Source organism: Bos taurus, chromosome 1, assembly GCF_002263795.3.
Source record: "Bos taurus isolate L1 Dominette 01449 registration number 42190680 breed Hereford chromosome 1, ARS-UCD2.0, whole genome shotgun sequence".
In the NCBI taxonomy this organism is placed as follows: Eukaryota; Metazoa; Chordata; class Mammalia; order Artiodactyla; family Bovidae; genus Bos; species Bos taurus.
This window is the reverse complement of record NC_037328.1, coordinates 126,860,318-126,886,307: the sequence shown is the minus strand read 5'-3', so window position 1 is coordinate 126,886,307 and position 25,990 is coordinate 126,860,318. Positions and strand designations below refer to the sequence as shown.

Here is a 25,990-nt window from a genome sequence, read left to right as displayed (position 1 = left end):
AGGATAACTTTCACATTCTCTGTTTCCTGGAGGAGAGAAAAACAAGAAAAATTCCAATACACACACTAAAACTTTGCTCTTCTTTCCCCCAAACAGCAACTAAACAAATAGATACAAGAGCCACAAATAGATACAAGATTAAGGCAGGTGACACCTGATAATTTATCCTAAAAAATTAATTATATGATAACAAAGCAATGTCTGTATCTGCTTACAACTACTAGTGTGTGCTAAAAGCCAGATCAATAACTGGAAAGTAGATGTTAGTAATCAGAGTGGGTGTTTTTATTTTTTTGATGCTCTTAGGCGTATAATGGATAGTATCCAGAAATATCTGTCTGGTTCACAAGATCTTTTTCCACAATAACACTTATCTCTCTGGTCATAACTAACCAAACTACTACTGGATATCAGACTACAGAGCTGTGCCAGAGGTCCTCCCCAAGGAGTTTGAAGTTAGAGCTGAAATAAGCAGACAGGATCTGTCAGGCTACCCACCTCCCTTCCTTCATACTTCTCTCTCTGTCTCTCTTTCTCTCAGCACGCTGATACTATAACAAGTAGATCGAGATGCTGACTGACTGTGAACTAAGGAAGATGCTTTGCAGAGAGACACAGAGTAATGCAGCTAATGCACAGAAACACACAGAGATGACACATGAAACCTAAATACTGCTTCAATTCCTGGTAGATTTCAAGTTTCTGGACCCTGATCTTTCTGAGGGTCTGCTCAATTTCTACGCTTGAATTCCTTGAGACATCCCCTTATCCTTAAAATAAATTCCCCTTTGGTTTAAGGTAGCCCAAGCTGGTTTCTGTTACCTGCAATCAGAGTCCAAACTAATAATCTGGGTATAGTAATTATAATAAGTTATTTCCACAGATGTTGTAGTATTTATTTTCTGGCATAATCCTTCCCCATAACTAGAAACAAATCCATTGGTATAATAACAATATAACTTGAAAGGAAGTAGATTCAGAAATGACAGTCTTAAACAAAAGAAGAAAAAAGAATAACTTCCCGAAAACAACTGAAGTCGGGAATCACCTCAAGGAGGACAGCAGGCTGCTTCTGAACAACATCTGATTGTACACATTTTTAAGGGTAAATTCAAAAGAAAAAACCTGAGCCAAAGAAAACAGTGATTTTTCTCAATAATGCCAAGTAACTCTCCAGAAAGCACCAAAGCAAATTTATTAACAGTACACAAAACAGGAGGGAGGTGGGAACATTTCTGGAGACAGCAATTTTGCAGCTGTTGAGTCGGAGCAACCTGGCAGCGGTTTGCAACAAGGCTACCATGGCCGTGAGAGACGAGCTTCAACAGCGTTAAAGTTCACAGTCTCTTTCTTTGCAGAAACAAAAACAGATGATACATTGATGCCGGTAAACCGAATTGGGATTAGTCAAAATGGTGAAGAAAATGTACACAGGAAAAAGTATAGCTTATTTTAAATACTTACATTTAAAAATTCACAAATACTTACATTTTTTGCCGTCATGTCAAACTGCATTCAATTTAAAATTCTGTAAAGCCATTAAAAAACAAATAAAAAAACTTCGTCTTCAATAATTCTTTAAAAGAATATCCTGTTAAAGAGAAAAAGAGGGAAGAGTAATGTAATAGTCATCATAATAATAAGCAACATTTATGTCATAATTATTATGTGATATTCACTGTTTTTTAATTACCTAAATTAATCCTCACAACAACACTACGAGATGTGGACCATTCTAACTGTCATTATCCAAATAAAACTTGCAATTTAGAGATGTTAAATAATTCAACCAAACCAACTCAGCTAAGAAGTGACAGAGCCTGGACTTTGAAATATTATACTATGCTGGTATAGATAATCCACTGAAAGCAATACCAGGGATTCTGGGAAAAATAGCCAATTCCAGCAATGGAGCAGGAAATGCACGAGATAAACCTAGAACACTTTGAGTATCTAAAGTAAGGAATGACAGAGACATATTAAAAGTATACAGGAGATGGCTTAGAGAGTCCACAACATCAAGGGACAACTTAAGCCAGTTTAAAGGGGCAGTTAAGCACCTAAGTACATACTAATAACAACACACTGTAACAGATTCTAAACCCAATGACTAAAATAATAATCCAAGAGTTCACATTCATAGAAACAGATAACAAGGAAGGGAAACGTCTTCTTTGCAATACAATTCCAACTAATATGTACAAAGAAATGATGCAGTTAGAAAACCACCAATCTGTAAACACTGTGATATTAATGGATTCGGTAAGAATCATCAAAAGATGCTAAAATTATTAAATGAAATTTGGTGAGAAAAAGGATATTTATACAGTCTTGAAATATTACCCTACAAGATACCTCTTACATCAAATTTTACAGTGAAGAAACCTGGCACATACCACTACAGTCAAGGTGACGAAAGCTACCTATGACCAATACCAGAATAAACCAGCATCGTGCATCTCCCCAGGTGCACTGTGATGGACACAGTATCACTTCTGAGGTATTTCCTAAAATGTATAATCTAAATCTAACCATGAGGCGATGATGCTGACATGCAAATTAAGAGACATTCTATGAAACAATTGCCTGAGTTCTTAAAAATATTAGTTTATCACGAAAAACAGAGGAGGGCTAAAGAAACATTACAGATTTAAGACTAAAGTCATATGAAAATTACATGTAATGAATGATCCTGGACTGGGCTTTGAGTCACAAAAATAACTGCTATGAAGACCATTATTGGGGCAACTGGAGAAGGCAAAACATGTTCTGCAGACTGGATAACTGTACTGTTTCATTTCCTGCTTCTGATCAGAGGATTGTGTTCTTTCTTTTTTTTAAGTGAATGGGCTTCCTTGGTGTCTCAGGCAGGAAAAGAATCCACCTGCAATGCAGAAGACCCAGGTTTGACCCCTGGGTTGGGAAGATCCCCTGGAGAAGGGACTAGCTAGCTATCCATTCCAGTATTCTTGTATGGAGAACCTCATGGACAGAAGAGTCTGGTGGGCTACAGTCCATGGAGTAGCAAAGAGTCGGACACCACTAAGTGATTATACTTTCACTTCTTCACTTTCCTCAACCTTAGGGGAAAATATACCAAAATATTTACTAGTGAAAGGGTATGCAGAAGAAACATACTTTCAAATGATTAATAAATGTATATAATTTGTATATATATAGAGAGGGAGTGATAAAGCACGTGTGGCAAAATGCTGACTAACTAGTGATTCTAGGTCAGGGGTATTCAAAAGATCTTTGCCTATTTCTGCAACTTTTCTCTTATTTTAAAATTATTTCAAAATTAAAACTTTAATAGGACATTCAAAGTGAAGAATAAAACTTAACTTTAAAAAGATCGTAAATAATAAGAGCTTAAAGCAATGGACAAAAAAGATCTTCACGACCAAGATAATCATGATGGTGTGATTATCTAGAGCCAGACATGCTGGAATGTGAAGTCAAGTGGGCCTTAGAAAGCATCACTACGAAAAAAGCTAGTGGAGGTGAAGGAATTCCAGTTGAGCTATTTCAAATCCTGAAAGATGATGCTGTGAAAGTGCTGCACTCAATATGCCAGCAAATTTGGAAAACTCAGCAGTGGCCACAGGACTGGAAAAGGTCAGTTTTCATTCCAATCCCAAAGAAAGGCAATGCCAAAGAATGCTCAAACTACCGCACAATTGCACTCATCTCACACGCTAGTAAAGTAATGCTCAAAATTCTCCAAGCCAGGCTTCAGCAATACGTGAACCGTGAACTTCCAGAAGCTCATGCTGGTTTTAGAAAAGGCAGAGGAATGAGAGATCAAATTGCCAACATCCATTGGATCATGGAAAAAGGAAGAGAGTTCCAGAAAAACATCTATTTCTGCTTTATTGACTATGCCAAAGCCTTTGACTGTGTGGATCACAATAAACTGTGGAAAATTCTGAAAGAGATGGCAATACCAGAACACCTGATCTGCCTCTTGAGAAACCTGTATGCAGGTCAGGAAGCAACAGTTAGAACTGGACATGGAACAACAGACTGGTTCCAAATAGGAAAAGGAGTACGTCAAGGCTGTATATTGTCCCCCTGCTTATTTAACTTCTATGCAGAGTACGTCATGAGAAATGCTCGGCTGGAAGAAACACAAGCTGGAATCAAGATTGATGGGAGAAACATCAATAACCTCAGATATGCAGATGACACCACCCTTATGGCAGAAAGTGAAGAGGAATTCAAAAGCCTCCTGATGAAAGTGAAAGAGGAGAGTGAAAAAACTGGCTTAAAGCTCAACATTCAGAAAATGAAGATCATGGCATCTGGTCCGATCACTTCATGCAAACAGATGGGGAAACAATGTCAGACTTTATTTTTTGGGGCTCCAAAATCAGTGCAGATGGTGATTGCAGCCATGAAATTAAAAGACGCTTACTCCTTGGAAAGAAAGTTATGACCAACCTAGATAGCATATTGAAAAGCAGAGACGTTACTTTGTCAACAAAGGTCTAGTCAAGGCTATGGTTTTTCCTGTGGTCATGTATGGATGTGAGAGTTGGACTGTGAAGAAAGCTGAGCACTGAAAAATTGATACTTTTGAACTGTGGTGTTGGAGAAGACTCTTGAGAGTCCCTTGGACTGCAAGGAGAGCCAACCAGTCCATTCTAAAGGAGATCAGTCCTGGGTGTTCTTTGGAAGGAATGATGCTAAAGCTGAAACTCCAATACTTTGGGCACCTCATGTGAAGAGTTGACTCATTGGAAAAGACTCTGATGCTGGGAGGCATTGGGGGCAAGAGGAAAAGGAGACGACAGAGGATGAGATGGTTGGATGGCATCACCGACTCGATGGACGTGAGTTTGAGTGAACTCCGGGAGTTGGTGATGGACAGGGAGGCCTGGCGTGCTGCAATTAATGGGGTCGCAAAGAGTCGGACACGACTGAGCGACTGAACTGAACTGAAAGCAATGGAGGCTCCAAACGTCTGCCTCACATGCTAGAATTTGAATCTACAAATAAAACTGTGGAGCAGGGAGTGGTGAGGAAACGTTTTTACCTTTCACTAAAACAGTGTGATTTTTCAATGATAAAGAAAACATATGTTTAAAAGCCCAAGACTGGAAGTATAGCTGTGATTTTTGCTTTCCCACTGTAGCAGCAGATTTGATCACAGCTACCATGAGTGAATATGAAAATCAAGTCCCTACACTGGAATTGTTTCACATTTATCAATTATCTGTTATATACTCTTCAGTGTTACAAATATGAGATAAATATTCCTGAAATCCCATCTCATTCACCAAACCAGCAATATGCCCAACTAAACTACTACCTTCTGTCTCCCTCCCAGATGGTTTGGCCATGACATTAATTCTGGTCAATGAAATATAAGTAGTCATTGTTAGGCTGGGCTACCAGATTCAGCTAAATGCCCTTTTCCCCCCTCTCCCATTTCTTCATTTTCAGAGTATGGCTGTAATGGTTACAGCTCCTTGTCTCTGAGCATCTGCTTCCTTATTATACTCAGTGTTCCATTCGGGATTATATTTCCTAAGGACTGGGTTAGTCAGTGGCACTGTTACTCATGCAAACAACAAGAAATTAACAAGGTGTTATTATTTCAACACACAGTAACAAGAAGTGACCAATAAAAACACATCTTAGCTTCAGTAACTGAGTTTAATAAGACAAAACATAATTCTGTTTAGTATTCCCTTTGCATCTTCTCACCAGAGGTAAGCACAAACTGTAACTTCTAAATGTTACCTAAATGATAAATGTTTGAAATAGAGCCAAAGTACATGAGTATCTTAAGCACACTTATATTAACATCATTGTACTTCAATGTCTTCATCTACAAAAGAGTAGTAGCACAATACATCTACTTAATTAAATGAGTCAAGACGTGGAAAATAATTTGGACACTGCCTGGACAAAGTACTCATTAACGTTAAGGAAAAAATGGCTCACTGACTTCTCATGACAAATTAAGGTTTCTTCTTCCAAAATAAATAATACATAATTCACACATAGTAGAAGTGATAAAGACCACAACATAAATCCAATTTCAAAGTGGGGGGAAAAAAGCATGTAATTGTGGTTAAAAAAAAAAACTCATCTAAAATTAACAAAGAGTCAGCAATTAACTTCATTCATTAATTTATCTACCTAGCCAACATTTACTGAACATACACTATGAGCAAAATACTAATCCAGACACTAGAGAGCTCCTGATAGATGCAACAGTAAGCATAAACCTTCAAGTGTAATTTAAATTACATAAAATTACATTAAGATAAATGTTATAAAAAGACATGTGACTATGACAGAGATCTTCATTCAATTAAAAATGAAGAAGTATGCTGCACTGGCTTTGAGTGACAGCCTATAACCTTTCAATTTAAAAATACACATTTCTAAGAATCTTTAAAACTTTTTGTCTTTTTTTCTACACTGTCTTTAATCTAAATGTTATTTGCAACATATGACTTAAACCAAGGGCCTAGAAAGTAAATAAACACAGCACGGAATGTTTCAACAGACAGCTACCTTGGCAGTACTGGCGACTGTCAAAGATTAAACCAGTCATGTGCACTGATGCATTATGCTTCATCCAGACTCAACAACTGTACACTTCTTCCTGTCACCATGTTCTCCTGTTGGTTAAAAAAATAAGTCGGATTTCTTCTTCCAGCTTCATGAGCACATTATGTCAAGCTCAAAAAGTCAATCTCAGTGACCTCACCATCTGCCATGATCTCTTGTCAGACTCAGACAATGCAACTCCCACAGATGGTCTCAAAAAGGAAGCCCCTTTCCTTTCCAATCACAACTTAGCAGCTGTGGGTACAAAGCCTTTTAAATTGGTACAACATTAATCAAAATATAAGGAGGAAAGCAAAAATAATTATGAATACATTTACTGAACTAACATCTCTTGAATCGAGATTTGCAGACTTTCTAACACTGCTGAAAAGGATGTTCCTAAAAATTAAAATTTCAGCAAAACAAGCTGAAAAGAAGACAACGCATACTTAAATGGGAAATGGTAGTAATTTTAAATATATGCTCATGTTTCAAAGTTTGGAAAATATACACAACAATAAAACAGGTAACAAATAGCAGCTATAATTCCATCTCTGAAATCCAACTACAGAGTTGCTTTTGATGTAACTTTCTTCAGTATTCTCTCTTTTTGCACTCTAACTTTTGATAAAGGGGATTAATTAGAAGATACTTTCATAGGAAGTGACAGTATACAACTTTTTTCTTAGGTGATGAGCCTATCTAAGTGATTCACATATATTCTCTCACTCAATTCATACTGCAACTCTATCAGATAAATGTCAGTACTGTTCACATTTTACAAATGGCAAAACTAGGCTTTAAAAAGCTGAATTAATTTGCCCAGTTAACCAGCTGTGCAAACGGCAATGCCAGAATATCAACCCAGGATCTCAGCCCAGTGGACATATTCTCAACTACTATGCTACTTTATAAAATATATTTTACCTTGAAAACATGACAAAATAAGTAATTATCACAATAAATCCATATAAAGAAGGATAACTTACTTTACCAAAATAATTCTTTTCATACAGGACAAATCATACGTCATTGGGTCAAGTTTTTCCCCTTTTTTAAAGGTTCTTTCTATTTCTAAATTTCAATATGAAATCTACAATTCTTTATTCTTCTGATTAGGTAGTAAACTTCCTCCCTTTTACAGCTATATAATATTCCTTTACGTTGTGTACGCTGTAACTTATACCACCAGTCCTCTGCTGGTGGGCAATTAGATTTCCTACATTTTTATACTGGTGACAACGATCACACTGTAATGACTCGGTCCTCAGTGCCTCATCTGCTCACTTCATCAGCTTTGTGCTGAACCACTTTCCCACACCCTTCTCTCATCTACGTCCACTGGCCTTCCTGTCTGTTCCTCAAAGGCACGCTTCTCCTGTCTCTGAGCCTCTGCCTGCTGTTCTCGCTGCCTGGAGTTTTTCCCAGGTATTAAGAGAAGACTCTTGAGAGTCCCTTGAACTGCAAGGAAATCCAACCAATCCATTCTGAAGGAGATCAGCCCTGGGATTTCTTTGGAAAGAATGATGCTAAAGCTGAAACTCCAGTACTCTGACCACCTCATGCGAAGAGTTGATTCATTGGAAAAGACTCTGATGCTGGGAGGGATTGGGGGCAGGAGGAGGATGGGGACAACAGAGGATGAGATGGCATCACCGACTCGACGGACGTTGAGTTTGAGTGAACTCCGGGAGTTGGTGATGGACAGGGAGGCCTGGCGTGCTGCGATTCATGGGGTCGCAAAAGGCGGACACGACTGAGCGACCAAACTGAACTGAATTGAAGTCTCCTTCCTTCAGATCTCTCAAATGTCACTTTCTCTGGGCAACTGTAATTCTCCCACTACAGAGACTGGGTTAGGGGTCTCTACTTAATAATGCTCCCCTACTTTCTCCTTTCCAAGGACACATCTGGTTGTCATTATCTATTTATTTGTGTGATAATCAGATTGTGGGCCATCTCTACAACTAAAGGGTGAATCACATGAGGGCAGGGACCCTCTGTCTTTTCACTTATCATACATCCAGTGTCTGACACCTGGTTGGAACCCAAGAAATATTTGTTTTGTGTTTGCTTTTTAAGTAATATTCTACCCAGTGCTCTGTGGTGATCTAAATGGGAATGAAATCTAAAAAAGAGAGGAGATACACACACACACACACACACACACACACACATGGCTGATTCACTTTGCTGTACAGCAGAAAACAACACAACATTGTAAAGCACCTATACACCAATAAAAATTAACAATAAAAGAATAGTAAGTTTCAAAAAAGTAATATTCATTAAATTATGTACTTGGTATTTTATTTATTTTCATGCTTATAAAAACTGATAATCTCATTTAGTATGATCTGGCAGCAGAAAATGGGAAGACACAAACGCTGAGCGTGTTCACACATCCAGAAGAGCAGAATGTTGGTCACTCTCCTATCATGAAGTGTTTTGGGGTTGGCATTATACCTGTGTTCACTAATTCCAAAAAATGCTATGGGAAAAGTTTTTATAATAGAATATATTTAATTTCACTGGTGTTGAAGGTGAAAAGAACAGTAGCCAAGAGGGAAATTTAAAAAGAATTATTTACTAAAAGCTGCTCTTCTAAGGAACCATCAACATCTTACACTTTAAACAAAAAAAAGATAATTGTTTTAATGCTCATTATTCACTTTTTAAACTGGGGTATGGTTGCGTTACAATGTTGTGTTAGTCTCCTCTGCACAACAGAGTGAACCAGCTATATGTACACACACATCTTTCCCTCTTGGACCTCCCTCACAACCCGCATCATTGCTCATTCTTTTAATTGAAAAAAAAAATTCTGTCTGGGTGTACATAAGCTTTTACCCAGGACTCTCCACAAGGGTAAAAACTAGTTAACACTACAAGCAATCAATAACAACTTTTAACAGCTTCTACGTAAGTGCAGGGAAATACTGAATAGTGTTATCTGAGCACTACTCATTTGGTTCACTTATTCAACAAATACTGACAGCCTGCTGCATGTCAAACAATAGGCTGAGCATTAAAGATGCTTCAAGAAACAGTGACAGTCTCTGCCTTCATGGAGCCTACATTTTAACTCTAAAGGCAGACATTCAGCAATGAACTCCCCAATTAACTATGTGATGACAACATACTATAAGCAGTGCTACAGACGCAAAGCTACAAAGGAAGCATGAACCCTAAGGGTCTGGAACCCTGGTGGTTTTAGGGAAGATTCCTCTGAGGAAGTTTGAACTAAGCTCAACAGACAAATGGAACAAACCAATGGCAGAGAAGGGGACTCACAGGCAGAGGGTGCAAACATTACCGGAAAATGCTCAGAGGAAGAAAAACACATGGCTAGTTCAAGGAGCTGAAGGAAGACCTACGTGCCTGAAAACAAAGGGCAAGACGGAACAAGATGGAGAGATACGGCTGGAAGCCCAATCATGCAGGATATTACTTTTTATTTCCTTTTTAATTAAATTAGTGGGAGGCCAGACTTCCATGGTGGTTAAGAATTCACCTGCCAATGCTGGGGACACGGGGTCAACCCCTGGTCTGGGAGGGTCCCAAATCCTGCAGAGCAACTAAGCATGTGTTCCGCAACAAGAGAAGCCACTGCAGTGAAAAGCCTGTGCACTAGAACTGAAGAGTGGCCCCCGCTCACAGCAACTAGAGAAAGCCAAGCAGAGCAACAAAGACCCAGCGCAGGCTAAAATAAATAAACACAAACATAAATTAATGGAAGCCTTGGGAAAATTGTAAGAGCTAAAACATCTGAACCAGGGATATTATGTTACATTTACTAAAGATTAAGTAAAAATTATGTGCTTTCTAATTTTTATAAACCGGCAATATCACATACGACAATCTGTAATTCTTTGGAAACCGAAATACTCATTTCTTGACTACGCCTGGTAAGCATATATTCATCATCCACAATTCAATTATCTAACAAGCACCTTATTCTGCTGGAGTAAAACTCAAAGTTCAGAAAGAAGCAAAAAAAAGCCCACTGCTCTCAAATTAGCTTTTACGAACCTAGTAACTCAAGGACATAGGCCTTGCTTCACCTGCTTGATTTTATTTAACATAAAATTCCTACGAAATTTACTTATCTCAATTTTCAGGCTTCAAGCCAACTATACTCGGTAGAAAGGATGCACGTAACAGGCACAAATGGGCTAGGCCTATAGACAAGTACATTAAGTAACTGACAGCTGGCAGATTAATAGTAAGGAAAAGTAGACATATTATTACATTTTGACAAGTAAATTCACTGAAACAAAATCCCTTCCTCATTCCCTGGCAAAACTGAATTAATGATATGTTCTTATCTGGAAGCTTGTAAGCTTCCACAATAAAACCGAAGGGATACTTTTGTTTCAAATATTTTCACAGGTAACATTTATTATTTGTTCTTAATTACTGAAAACAGAAGTCTAAGAAAACTTATTTCTGCCCTGTCCAAAGAAGCAACATCAGAGATTACCCAAATTTAGAACAACATCACGTTTCAAGATCCTGCCAAAAATCTAATAGAAAGGCTCTTTAATCAAGTGGTGTACTAGCCAAATTTTAAAACGTTATTCAGTTTATGCACAATGACTGCATGGATTAGATCCATGTTACCAATATGCTCTTTAGCAAAGCCCTGTTTTCAGATAACTGTAGCTCCAGATAAGTAATACAACTGTTAATATGTATCCTTAACTTGATACATCACAATAGGCTAGATAAGGTTTTAAAACATCATTTGGGAATTCATGTAATTTACATATACAGTATTGTACAAAAAACTATTTCAGCATAAAACGTTCAACTCACCCAAGAGACCAGTAAGAAAAGAAAAATGGAGCCAAACAAAAAGAAGCAACTGGTGAAGAAAACAGCACAGTTTCTAAACTTTTTTAAGTTTTTCTTACGTGTATTTGTGCTGATTCCCCTAAAAAACACAATGTTTTTTCCTAAATGTTTACCAATCCCATTTTACTTTATCTTTTGGCCATGACATGGCATGATCTTAGTTCCTCAACCTACTGGCATTAGGGTGAGCCCTAACCCAATATGACTCTTGTTCTTAAAAGAGAAAAGATAAAAGACACAACAGGAAGTTGGCCAGATGAAGAGAGAGGTAAAGACTGGATGCATGCTGCCACAGTTAGAAATGTCCGGGAGACCAGAAGCTGAAAAAGGCAAGGAAGGCGCCTTCCTTTGGCATCAGAGGGAGGGTGGTCCCGCTACCACCTCGACATCTAGTGTGCAGAACAGTGAGAGAATCAATTCCTGTTGCTATAAGCCACCCAGTGTGAGGCACTTTTTTATGGCAGCCCTAAAAAACTAATAGGTTTTACGCGTTTACCAGTGTAGTCATTCCTAGAATTTTTGTTTGGTTGGTTTTAGGGATTTTTTAATCTGATTTTTATTCTGGCTCTCCGTATCATCCAAGCTTTTTGTACATATGGATTTCTTTTGATTAATTTTATATAGCACGATATAACTGAATTTTCTCTAAAAAAAAAAAAAAAATTTTGTTTTTTGTTGGCTGCACCCAGCTTAGTTGCACTATGTGGGATCTAGTTCCCTGACCCCAACCCCCTGCACTGGGAGCACAGAGGAACCCTGCAGATCCCCTGCATTAACCACCGGACCATGAGGGAAGTCCCTGAATTCTCTTCTGTCTGTAGTAGTTTTTCAGTTGACTCTTCTGGGTTTTTCAGATATACAACCATATGAAAATAGGGACTGTTTCAAGTCTGCACAACAACAGAATAAGCCATCGCTCTCTCAGAGTAGAAATCTCTCCCTCAACTTCCCACACAGATATAAAATAAACAAGGAGAATAAATGAAACCACAACAGAACCCATGCCTCAACCTTAACATTACCAGAAGACAGAGATCACAAAAATATTCAAATTACCTATAAGTAGAGGGAAAAAAGGAATAAATTCCATAAGAAATCCAACTGCCTACCTTCTGCAAGCCTGTGGATGCAGAGAGTGAGTAAGAGTGAGTAAGAGGAGGTGAAAAAGAATCCATGAAAAACAGCACACTCGACCAGGCGACTTAGAGGAAGCACAAACAAAATGACCCCAAGGAAGAGTAAAACAGTAAAAGCAAACATAGTGAACACAAGTTAGGACTTGATAGTTCATAGCCCTAGTGATGTGGAAGTATCTAGAAACTTCTGGATCAACTGCGGTACCCTCTGAGAAACCGCTTCTGGAGGAGTATTAGGTATATAGATGCAAAAGAAGAGATGGTATCTCTTGGAGACAAGGAAATGAGTGGAAAGACGGGAGTAACAGGCAGGAAATTAAGGACCCTGCAGAAAAGAAATGGAAACACATACCAAGCCTTTCTCTACCCTTCTTCCTGATCAACACCACAAGTTCCTACAAGATACTGAGAAGGAAAGGGAAGAGTGACAGAACTCTCAAACAAGGAACTCTATCCACAAAGCGCAGACACCACTACACACCAAGTGCTAGAAGAAGTCAGCAAAACACAAATGAAAGCTTTCGTGTCAATGGTTTCTCCCTACAAATCAACTATGAAGTTGGAAAAAACTGTAACATCCATCTACTTTTGAATTCAGTTCAGTTCAGTTCAGTCGCTCAGTCGTGGCCAACTCTTTGCAAACCCATGGAGTGCAGCACGCCAGGCTTTCCTGTCTGTTACCAACTCCCAGAGCTTGCTCAAACTCACATCCATCGAGTCAGTGATGCCATTCAACCATCTCATCCTCTGTCGTCCCCCCTTCTCCTCCTGCCTTCAATTTTTCCCAGCATCAGGGACTTTTCCAAGGAGTCAATTCTTTGCATCAGATGGCCAAAGTATTGGAGTTCCAGCTTCAGCATCAGTCCTTCCAGTAAATATTCAGGACTGATTTCCTTTAGGATGGACTGGTTGAATCTCCTTGCTGTCCAAGAGACTCTCAACAGTCTTCTTCAACACCACACTTCATATCAGCTTTCTTTATAGTCTAACTCTCGCATCTATATGTGACTACTAGAAAACCATACCTTTGACTAGACGGACCTTGGTCGGCAAAGTAATGTGTCTGCTTTTTAATATGCTGTCTAGGTTGGCCATAGCTTTTCTTTCAAGGAGCAAGCGTCTTTTAATTTCATGCCTGCAGTCACCATCTGCAGTGATTTCAGAGCCCCCAAAAATAAAGTCTGTAATTGTCTTCATTGTTTCCCCATCTATTTGCCATGAAGTGATGGGACTGGATGCCATGATCTTCATTTTCTGAATGCTGAGTTTTAAGCCAGCTTTTTTCACTCTCCTCTTTCCCTTTCTTCAAGAGGCTCTTTAGTTCTTTGCTTTCTGCCATAAGGGTGGTGATATCTGCATATCTGAGGTTATTGATCAAAAAAGATTTTACAGATGTTAAAAAGAAAGCCCCTAAGTCAGAAATAAAAAAAAAAAGTATCAAAATAGACAAAACCAAAGATAGGGATGTGATGAAGTTCATGGTAAATATCATTAACACTGCTGTATATTATATATGCAAGTTGTCAAGAGAGTAAATCCTAAGACTTCTCATCACAAGGAAAAGTACTTTAAAAAATCTTTTTTATATTTCCTTAACATTGTATCTATATGAGATGATTGATGGATGACTATATAAGACTAAACTTACTGTGGTAATCATTTCGTGATGTATGTAAGTCAAACCATTTTGCTGTGTACCTTAAACTTATATAGCAGTGTATGTTAATTACATCTCAATAAAACTGGAATAAAAAAATGGCAAAGATATTAAATACAGTTGACTGTAGTAAACTGCAGGAAAAATCATCTCATAAAATCATTGAAAAATGAAAGCTAAATTATATGGCACACGGAGGGGAACAGATTTTAATGAAAACTAATAAAGGATGTTGAAGGTAAGGAGAAAAACAATAAAGAGAATAAAAATGAAATTAAGAAACAAAATAATCAGAGAGAAATTGGCTGATGAGATGACAGGCAAAAGTGACAGAACATCACTGGTGTCCCTGACGAAGAAACTCAAAAGCAATGAATTAGCACTAGAACTATGAAACAAGAAAACTTCCCAGAAATAAAAGACCCGAATCTACATGTTTAAAAGGCCTACCAGATACTTAGGAAAACTGACCCAGAATGAGCAACTATAACACATATCCTTGTAATATTGTTTAAAGGAAAAAAGAAACAAAACACTCTGGTGCATTCAGACAAAAAGATAATCTAGAAAGGCAAGGGAAGGAGACCATACCAAACGACTCAAAGACAATCTACAAAGCAAGAAAACTATTTTCAAGAAATGTGAAGAAAATAAAATGTGAACCAAGGATATTATATCCTGCCAAACCGTACTTCAAGTTCCAGGGACATCAAAAAACAACTTTGGGGATAAGCTCCTTGATACTGGTCTTGGCAATCATTTTTTTCAACCTGATGCCAAAAGCAAAGGCAACAGAAGCAAAAATAAACAAGTGTGACTACACCAGACTAAAAGCTTTACAAAGCAAAGGAAATCATCATTTTGCAAATCATTTATCTGGTAAGTTAGTATCTAAAATATATAAAGAACACACACAATTCAGGGACTTTCCCGGCGGTCCAATGGTTAAGAATCTGCCTTGCAATGCCCAGGGCACAGGTTCGATCCCCGGTCAGGGAATTAAGACTCCCACATGCCTCAGAGCAACTAAGCCCACATGTCACAACCAGAAAGACTGTGTGCTGCAACGAGATCCTCATGATGCAACAAAGACCCCGACTGCCGCAACTAAGACTGCACAGAACCAAATTAAAAAAAAAGAACTCATACAATAGCAAAAAAAAAAAAAAAAATCCAAGTAACCAGATTAAAAAACGGGCAAAGAAGACACACAAACGATCAAGAGGTATACAAAAAGTTGCTCAACAATACCAGACATCAAGGGAATGCAAATCAAAACCAAAACGAGGTTATCACCTCACACCTGTTACAACAACCTACTATCTAAGTGTTGGCAAGGATGTAGAGAAAAAAGAACCCTCGTGTACTGTTGATGGGAATGTAAATTGGTGCAGTCCCTATGGAAAACGGCATGAAGGTTCCTCAAAAAAATTAAAAATAGAACTACCATATGATCAGCAATTCCACTTCTGGGTATGTGTCTGAAGGTAGCAAAATAACTCTCTCGAAGAGATATCTGCACCCCCATGTTCACTGCAGCATTATTTATAACAACCAAGACGTGGAAACAAACTAAGGGGACACTGAGGAATGAACGGAGAAATAAAATCTGGCACAGACACAATGGAATATCATTCAACCATAAAAAAGAAAGAACTCCCATCATTTGCAATAACACAGATGCACTGTCAGAGTATTATCCTAAGCAAAATAAATCAAACAGAGAAAGACATATACTGTACGATCTCACTTAGGTCTCGAATCTTAAAAAAAAACTGGACTCATAGAAAAAGAGAGCAGATTAATGGCTGCTGGAGGACAGTGGGAAGGGGAAACTGGATGAAGGTGGTCAAAGGCACAAACTTCTAGTTATAAGACAAATAAGTTCAGGGATATAATGTACCGCATGGTGACTACACTTAACACTCTTTGTGTATCTGAAATCTGCTTAAAAGAGTACATCTTAAAGTCATCACAAGAATTACATGCTTTTACTTCTATGAACTGATAAACTGATATGTGGTTGTCATTTTGCAACATAAACTTGTATATTGTGCACCATTACACTCACACAATGTTATATGTCAATTCGGATCATGAACGTTCAGTCGCTCAGCCGTGTCCAACTTTTCGTGACCCCATGGACCACAGCACGCCAGGCTTCCCTGTCAATCACCAACTCCCGGAGTCTACTCACACTCATCTCCATTGAGTTGGTGACGCCATCCAATCATCGCATCCTCTGTCATTCCCTTCTCCTCCTGCCTTCAATCCTTCCCAGCATCAGGGTCTTTTCAAATGAGTCAGCTCTTCATATCAGGTGGCCAAAGTATTGCAGTTTCAGCTTCAACATCAGTCCTTCCAATGAACACTCAGGATACATCCTTTAGGATGTACTGCTTGGATCTCCTTGCAGTCCAAGAGACTCTAAAGAGTCTTCTCCAACAACACATTTCAAAAGCATCAATTCTGCGGTGCTCATCTTTCATTATAGTCCAACTCTCATATCCATACATGACGACTAGAAAAACCATAGCCTTGACGAGATGGACCTTTGTTGGCAAAGTAGTGTCTCTGTTTTTTAATATGCTATCTAGGTTGGTCATAACTTTCCTTCCAAGGAGCAAGTGTCTTTTACCTTCATGGCTTCAGTCATCACCTGCAGTGATTTTGGAGCCAAAAAAAATAAAGTCTCTCACTGTTTCCCCATCTATTTGCCACGAAGTGATGGGACCGGATGCCATGATCTTAGTTTTCTGAATGCTGAGTTTTAAGCTGGTTTTTTCACTCTCCTCTTTCCCTTTCATCAAGAGGCTCTTTAGTTCTTCTTTGTTTTCTGCTATAAGGGTGGTGTCATCTGCATATGTGACATTATTGACATTTCTCCCGGCAATCTTGATTCTAGTTTGTTCTTCATCCAGCCCAGCATTTCACATGGTGTACTCTGCATGTAAGTTAAATAAGCAGGGTGACAATATACGGCCTTGACATACTCCTTTCCTGATTTGGAACCAGTCTGTTGTTTCATGTCCAGTCCTAACTGTTGCTTCTTGACCTGCATACAGATTTCTCAGGAGGCAGGTCAGGTGGTCTGGTACTCCCATCTCTTTCAGAATTTTCCACAGTTTGTTGTGATCCACAAAGTCAAAGGCCTTGGCATAGTCAATAAAGCAAAGGTAGATTTTTTTTCTGGAACTCTCTTGCTTTTTTTATGATCCAGCAGATGTTAGCAATTTCATCTCTGGTTCCTCTGCCTTTTCTAAATCCAGCTTGAACATCTGGAATTTCACAGTTCACGTACTGTTGAAGCCTGGCTTCGAGAATTTTGAGCATTACTTTGCTAGCGTGTGAGATGAATGCCACTGTGTAGTAGATTTAACATTCTTTGACATTTCCTTCTTTTGGGATTGGAATGAAAACTGACCTTTTCCAGTCCTGTGGCCACTGCTGAGTTTTCCAGATTTGGTGGCATATTGAGTGCAGCACTTTCACAGCATCATCTTTCAGGATTTGGAATAGCTCAACTGGAATTCCATCACCTCCACTATCTTTGTTCGTAGTGATGCTTTCTAAGGCCCACTTGACTTCACATTACAGGATGTCTGGCTCTAGGTCAGTGATCACACCATCGTGATTATCTGGGTCGTGAAGTTCTTTTTTTATACAGTTCTTCTGTGTATCCTTGCCACCTCTTCTTAATATCTTCTCCTTCTGCTAGGTCCATACCATTTCTGTCCTTTATTGAGCCCATCTTTGCATGAAATGTTCCCTTGGTATCTCTGATTTTATTGAAGAGATCTCTAGTCTTTTGCATTCTGTTGTTTTCCTCTATTTCTTTGCACTGATCACTGAGGAAGGCTTTCTTATCTCTCTTTGCTATTCTTTGGAACTCTGCATTCAAATGGGTATATCTTTCCTTTTCTCCTTTGCTTTTTGCTTCTCTTCCTTTCACAGCTATTTGTCAGGCCCCCTCAGACAGCCATTTTGCTTTTCTGCCTTTCTTTTTCTTAGGGATGGTCTTGATTCCTCTCTCCTGTACAATGTCACAAACCTCCGTCCATAGTTCATCAGGCACTCTATCAGATCTAGGCCCTGAAATCTATTTCTCACTTCCACTGTATAATCATAAGGGATTTGATTTAAGTCATACCTGAATGGTCTAGTGGTTTCTCCTACTTTCTTCAATTTAAGTCTGAATTTGGCAATAAGGAGTTCAGGATCTGAGCCAAGGTCAGCTCCCAGTCTTGTTTTTGCTGACTGTACAGAGCTTCTCCATCCTTGGCTCCAAAGAATATAATCAATCTGACTGCGGTATTGACCATCTGGTGATGTCCATGTGTAGAGTCTTCTCTTGTGTTGTTGGAAGAGGTTGTCTGCTACAGTGCGTTCTCTTGGTAAAACTCCAATATAACTAGAAAAAAAATAGTTTGAATGGAAATACTATCAATGTGCACCCCTTCTGAACAAACCGTTGGAGAATGAGCTACATCTTTCAAAAACATGCCTGGGTAAATTTTGCAAGACAAACAGCGAACATGCTAGATATTCAATTGTAGAGGTAAAACTAAAATAAGATTGAAGTCAAACATTATCTTTTCTGCCAAAGACAAAAGAATGCAACTAGAAACTGGAAGGAGAGAGTTCTCTGGTGGCCTAGTGGTTAGGATTCGGGATTTCACTGATGTGGCCTGAGTTGCTAGTCAAAGAAGTGAGATCCCTCCAGCTGTGCAGAGAGCAAAAAATTCTTAAAAACACTGGCAGGTAAGAGGAGAGAAAAGTAGGAAAGTAGAATAAGATCAGTTCAGTTCAGTTCAGTCGCTCAGTCATGTTTGACTCTTTGTGACCCCATGAATCACAGCACTCCAGGCCTCCCTGTCTATCACCAACTCCTGGAGTTCACTCAAACTCATGTCCATTGAGTCAGTGATGCCATCCAGCCATCTCATCTTCTGTAATAAGATCACTGACTGTTATATAGTTAATAGGTAAGAGTCAAATGATACCATTTAAAACTGGCTGAAAAGTAAAGTAAGAGAAAAGATTAAGGGCACTATAAAAATTACTAACACAAATGATGCCATTAAAATAAAGATACATTGGTAGTTTGATAGGGATCGCATTGAATCTGTAGCTTGTGTTTGGCAGTATAGTCATTTTCACAACACTGATTATTCCTATTGGGATATCTCTCCATCTGTTTATGTTGTCTTTAATTTCTTTCATAAGTGTCTTGTAGTTTCTGTATACAGTTCTTTTGTCTCCTTAGGTAAGTTTATTCCGAGATATTTAATTCTTTTTGTTGCAATGGTGAATGGGACTGACTGCTTAATTTCTCTTTCTGATTTTTCATTGTTAGTATATACAAATTCAAATGATTTCTGTGTATTGATTTTGTATCCTGAAACTTTGCTAAATTCACTGATTAGCTCTAGCAACTTTCTGATACTATGTTTAGGGTTTTCTATGTACAGTATCATGTCTCTGCAAACAATGAGAGCTTTACTTCTTTTCCGATCTGGATTCCTTTTCTTTCTTTTTCTTCTCTGATTGCTGTAGCTAGGACTTCTACAACTGTGTTGAATAATGGTGGTGAAAATGGACACCCTTGTCTTGTTCCTGATCTTAGGAGGAATGCTTTCAGTTTTTCACCATTGAGAATAATACTTGCTGTAGGCTAATCATATATGGCCTTCACTATGTTGAGGTAGGTTCCTTCTATTCCCATTTTTTGAAGAGTTTTAATCATAAATGGGTGCTGAATTTTTTCAAAGTCTTTTTCTTCATCTATTGAGATTATCATATGGTTTGTATCTTTAAATTTGTGAATATGGTTTATCACATTGACTGATTTGCATATATCAAAGAATCCTTCCATGCCTGCAATAAATCAAACTTGATCATGGTGTATGAGATTTTTGCTGTGTTGCTGAATTCTGTTTGCTAAAATTTTGTTAAAGATTTTTTCATCTATGTTCATCAGGGATATTATATTGGCCTGCAGTTTTCTTTTTTGTGCATTGTCTTTGTCTAGTTTTGGTATCAGGGAGATGGTGGCCTTGTAGAATGAGTTTGGAAATGTTCCTACCTCTGCAATTTTCTAAGAGTTTTAGAAGAATAGACATTAGCTCTTTTCTAAATGTTTGACAGAATTCTCCTGAGAAGCCATCTGGTCCTGGGCTTTTGTTTTTGGGGAGATTTTTTAATCACAGCTTCAATTTCAGTGCTTGTAATTGGGTTGTTCATAATTTCTATTTCTTTCTGGTTCAGTCTTGGAAGGCTGAACGTTTCTAAGAATCTGTCCATTTCTTCCAGGTTATCCATTTTATTGCCATATAGTTGTTCATAATAGTCTCTTATGATCCTTTGTATTTCTGCATTATCTGCTATAATCTCTCCTTTTTCATTTCTAATTTTGTTGATTTGATTCTTCTCTCTTTTTCACTTGATAAGTCTGGCTAAAGGTCTGTCAATTTTGAAATTGTCAGTTGTGAAACAAAACACTTCACAATTCACATGGAAACACAGAAGACCCTGAATAGCCAACACAGTCTTGAGAAAGAAGAATGGAGCTGGAGGAATCAACCTTCCTGACCAGATTATATTACAAAGCTAGAGTCATCAAGATGGCATGATACTGGTATAAAAACAGAAATACAGACCAAAAGAACAAGACAGAAAGCCCAGAAATAAACCCATGCACCTATGGGTGCCTTATTTTTGACAAAGGAAGCAAGAATACACAATGGGGCAAAGACAGCCTCTTCAATAAATGGTGCTGGGACAACTGGACAGCTACATGCAAAAGAATCAAATTAGAATACTTCCTAACACCATACACAAAGATAAACTCAAAATGGCTTAAACACCTAAATGTAAGACCAAAAACTACTAAATTCTTAGAGGAAAACATAGGCAGAGCACTTGATGACATAAATCAAAGTAAGAACCTTCTACAGTAAAGGAAATAAAAACAGAAGTAAACAAGTGGGAACTGATTAAACTTAAAAGCTTTTGCACAGCAAAGGAAACTATAACCAAGGTGAACAGACAACCCTCAGAATGGGAGAAAAGGACAGCAAACGAAACAACTGACCAAGGATTAACTTCCAAAATATACAAGCAGCTCATACAACTCAATACCAGAAAAACAAACAACCCAATCAAAAAGTGGGAAAAAGAACTAAGCAGACATTTCTCCAAAGAAGACATACAGATGGCTAACAAACACATGAAAAGATGCTTGCTGAACATAGCTCGTTATTACAGAAATGCAAATCAAAACTACAATGAGTTATCACTTCACACCGGTCAGAATGGCCATCATCAAAAAGTCTACAAATAATAAATGCTGGAGAGGGTGTGGAGAAAAGGGAACCCTCTTGCCCTGTCGGAGGGGATGTAAATTGATAGAGCCACTATGGAACATGGTATAGAGATTCCTTAAAAAACTAGGAAGAAAACCACCATCAGTTGAGTTCAGTTCAGTTCACTCACTCAGTCGTGTCCGACTCTTTGCAACCCCATGAATCGCAGCACGCCAGGCCTCTCTGTCCATCATCAACTCTCGGAGTTCACTTAGACTCATATCCATCGAGTCAGTGATGCCACCCAGCCAGTGATGTCATCCAGCCATCTCTTCCTCTGTCGTCCCCTTCTCCACCTGCCCCCAATCCCTCCCAGCATCAGAGTCTTTTCCAATGAGTCAACTCTTCACATGAGGTGGCCAAAGTACTGGAGTTTTAGCTTTAGCATCATTCCTTCCAAAGAAATCCCAGGGCTGATCTCCTTGCAGTCCAAGGGACTCTCAAGAGTCTTCTCCAAAATCACAGTTCAAAAGCATCAATTCTTTGGCACTCAGCCTTCTTCACAGCCCAACTCTCACATCCATACATGACCACAGGAAAAACCATAGCCTTGACTAGACGGACCTTAGTTGGCAAAATAATGTCTCTGCTTTTGAATATGCTATCTAGGTTGGTCATAATTTTCCTTCCAAGGAGTAAGCGTCTTTTAATTTCATGGCTGCAGTCACCATCTGCAGTGATTTTGGAGCCCCCAAAAATAAAGTCTGACACTGTTTCCACTGTTTCCACATCTATTTCCCATAAAGTGATGGGACGGGATGACATGATCTTCATTTTCTGAATGTTGAGCTTTAAGCTAACTTTTTCATTCTCCACTTTCACTTTCATCAAGAGGCTTTTTAGTTCCTCTTCATTTTCTGCCATAAGGGTGGTGTCATCTGCATATCTGAAGTTATTGATATTTCACCCAGCAATCTTGATTCCAGCTTGTGCTTCTTCCAGCCCAGCGTTTCTCATGATGTACTCTGCATAGAAGTTAAATAAGCAGGGTGACAATATACTGCCTTGACGCACTCCTTTTCCTATTTGCAACCAGTCTGTTGTTCCATGTCCAGTTCTAATTGACCTGCATATAGGTTTCTCAAGAGGCAGATCAGGTGGTCTGGTATTCCCATCTCTTTCAGAATTTCCCACAGTTTATTGTGATCCACACAGTCAAAGGCTTTGGCATAGTCAATAAAGCAGACATACATGTTTTTCTGGAACTCCCTTGCTTTTCTGATGATCCAGCGGATACTGGCAATTTTATCTCTGGTTCCTCTGCCTTTTCTAAAACCAGCTTGAACATCTGGAAGTCCATGGTTCACATACTGCTGAAGCCTGGCTTGGAGAATTTTGAGCATTACTTTACTAGCGTGTGAGACGAGTGCAATTGTGCAGTAGTTTGAGCATTCTTTGGCATTGCCGTTCTTTGGGATTGGAATGAAAACTGACCTTTTCCAGTCCTGTGGCCACTGCTGAGTTTTCCAAATTTGCTGGCATATTGAGTGCAGCACTTTCACAGCATCATCTTTCAGGATTTCAAAGAGCCCAACTGGAATTCCATCACCTCCACGAGCTTTGTTCATAGTGATGCTTTCTAAGGCCCACTTGACTTCACATTACAGGATGTCTGGCTCTAGGTCAGTGATCACACCATCGTGATTATCTTGGTCATAAAGATATTTTTTGTATAGTTCTTCTGTGTATTCCTGCCACCTCTTCTTAATATCTTCTGCTTCTGTTAGGTCCATACCATTTCTGTCCTTTATTGAGCCCATCTTCGCATGAATTGTTCTCTTGGTATCTCTAATTTTCTTGAAGAGATCTCTAGTCTTTCCATTCTGTTGTTTTCCTCTATTTCTTTGCATTGATAGCTGAGGAAGGCTTTCTTATCTCTTCTTGCTGTTCTTTGGAACTCTGCATTCAGATGCTTATATCTTTCCTTTTCTCTCCTTTGCTTTTCACTTCTCTTCTTTTCACAGCTATTTGTAAGGCCTCCTCAGACAGCCACTTTGCTTTTTTGCATTTCTTTTCCATGAGGATGGTCTTGATCCCTGTCTCCTGTACAATGTCACGAACCTCCGACCATAGTTCATCAGGCACTCTATCAGATCTAGTCCCTTATATCTACTTCTCACTTCCACTGTATAATCATAAGGGATTTGATTTAGGTCATACCTGAATGGTTTAGTGGTTTTCCCTACTTTCTTCAATTTCAGTCTGAATTTGGCAATAAGGAGTTCATGATCTGAGCCACAGTCAGCTCCTGGTCTTGTTTTTGTTGACTATATAGAGCTTCTCCATCTTTGGCTGCAAAGAATATAATCAATCTGATTTCAGTGTTGACCATCTGGTGATGTCCATGTGTAGAGTGTTCTCTTGTGTTGTTGGAAGAGGGTGTTTGCTATGACCAGTGCATTTTCTTGTCAAAACGCTATTAGTCTTTGCCCTGCTTCATTCCGTATCCCAGGGCCAAATTTGCCTGTTACTCCAGGTGTTTCTTGACTTCCTACTTTTGCATTCCAGTCCCCTATAATGAAAAGGACATCTTTTTTGGGTGTTAGTTCTAAAAGGTCTTGGAGGTCTTCATAGAACCGTTCCACTTCAGCTTCTTCAGCATTACTGGTTGGGGCATAGACTTGGATTACTGTGATATTGAATGGTTTGCCTGAGAAACGAAGAGAGATCCTTCTGTCGTTTTTGAGATTGCATCCAAGTACTGCATTTCAGACTCTTTTGTTGACTACTGATGGCTACTCCATTTCTTCTAAGGGATTCCTGCCCACAGTAGTAGAAATAATGGTCATCTGAGTTAAATTCACCCATTTCAGTCCATTTCAGTTCGCTGATTCCTAGAATGTCGACGTTCACTCTTGCCATCTCCTGTTTGACCACTTCTAATTTGCCTTGATTCATGGACCTGACATTCCAGGTTCCTATGCAATATTGTTCTTTACAGCATCGGGCCTTGCTTCTATCACCAGTCACATCCACAAATGGGTATTGTTTTTGCTTTGGCTCCATTCCTTCATTCATTGTCGAGTTATTTCTCCACTGATCTCCAGGAGCATACTGGGCCCCTACTGACCTGGGGAGTTCCTCTTTCAGTATCCTATCATTTTGCCTTTTCATACTGTTTATGGGGTTCTCAAGGCAAGAATACTGAAGGGGTTTGCCATTCCCTTCTTCCTTGGACCACATTCTGTCAGCCCTCTCCACCATGACCCACCCGTCTTTGGTGGCCCCATGGGCATGGCTTTGTTTCACTGAGTTAGACAAGGCTGTGGTCCTAGTATGATTAGATTGACTAGTTTTCTGTGATTATGGTTTCAGTGTGTCTGCCCTCTGATGCCCTCTTGCAACATCTACCGTCTTATTTGGGTTTCTCTTACCTTGGAGGTGGGGTATCTCTTCACGGCTGCTCCAGCAAAGCGCAGCCGCTGCACCTTACCTAGCAATCCCACTCCTAGGCATATACCTGAGGAAATCAAAATTGAAAAAGACACAGGCATCCCACTGTTCACTACAGCACTATTTATAATAGCTAGAACATGGAAGTAAACTAAATGTCCGTTGACAGATGAATGGATAAAGAACTTTGGTACATATGCACAATGGAATATTACTGAGCCATGAAATTAAAAGATGTTTGCTTCTTGAAAGACAAGTTATGACCAACCCAGACAGCATATTAAAAAGCACAGACATAACTTTGCCAACAAAGGTCTGTCTAGTCAAAGCTAGTTTTTCCAGTAGTCATGTATGAATGTGAGAGTTGGACTATAAAGAAAGCTGAGCACCAAAGAATTGATGCTTTTGAACTGTGGTGTTGGAGAAGACTCTTGAGAGTCCCTTGGACTGCAAGGAGATCCAACCAGTACATCCTAAAGGCAATCAGTCCTGAATATTCACTGGAAGGACTGAGACTGAAGCTGAAACTTCAATATTTTGGCCACCTGATGCGAAGAACTGACTTATTGGAAAATACCCTGATGCTGGGAAAGATTGAAGGCGAGAGAAGATGGGACGACAGAGGATGAGATGGCTGGATGGCATCACCGACTGAATGGACATGAGTTTGAGAAAGCTCCAGGAGTTGGTGATGGACAGGGAAGCCTGGCATGCTGCAGTCCATGGGGTCCCAAAGAGTCAGACACGACTGAGTAACTGATCTGAACTGAACTGAACTGCCATAAAAAGGAAAGCATTTGAGTCCATTCTAATGAGATGGATGAACCTAGAACCTATTATACTGAGTGAAGTTAGTCAGAAAAAGAAATATTATATTCTAACGCATATATACAGAATCTAGAAAAATGATACTGAAAAATTTATTTACAGGGCAGCAATGGAGAAACAAAGAGAATAGACTTATGGACATGGGGAGAGGTGAGGAGAGGGTGAGATGTACAGAAAGAGTAACATGG

At 39.0% G+C, this 25,990-nt stretch overlaps 1 protein-coding gene across 5 annotated transcripts in view; it reads right to left on the bottom strand.

Annotated features, from left to right (window-relative positions):
* TFDP2 (transcription factor Dp-2) overlaps positions 1–25,990 on the bottom strand; it is a 205,031-nt gene that overhangs the window by 146,217 nt on the left and 32,824 nt on the right. For 4 of the 5 annotated variants that reach the window (NM_001428758.1, NM_001428759.1, NM_001428760.1 and 1 more), the window contains one exon: positions 1,489–1,591. In NM_001428758.1, the coding sequence (NP_001415687.1) occupies positions 1,489–1,515 (27 nt within the window). In that variant the 5' untranslated portion in view covers positions 1,516–1,591. Of the gene's footprint in view, positions 1–1,488; positions 1,592–6,531; positions 6,639–25,990 lie in introns of all 5 variants that reach the window. The other variant, XM_005201851.5, reaches the window with a different exon arrangement.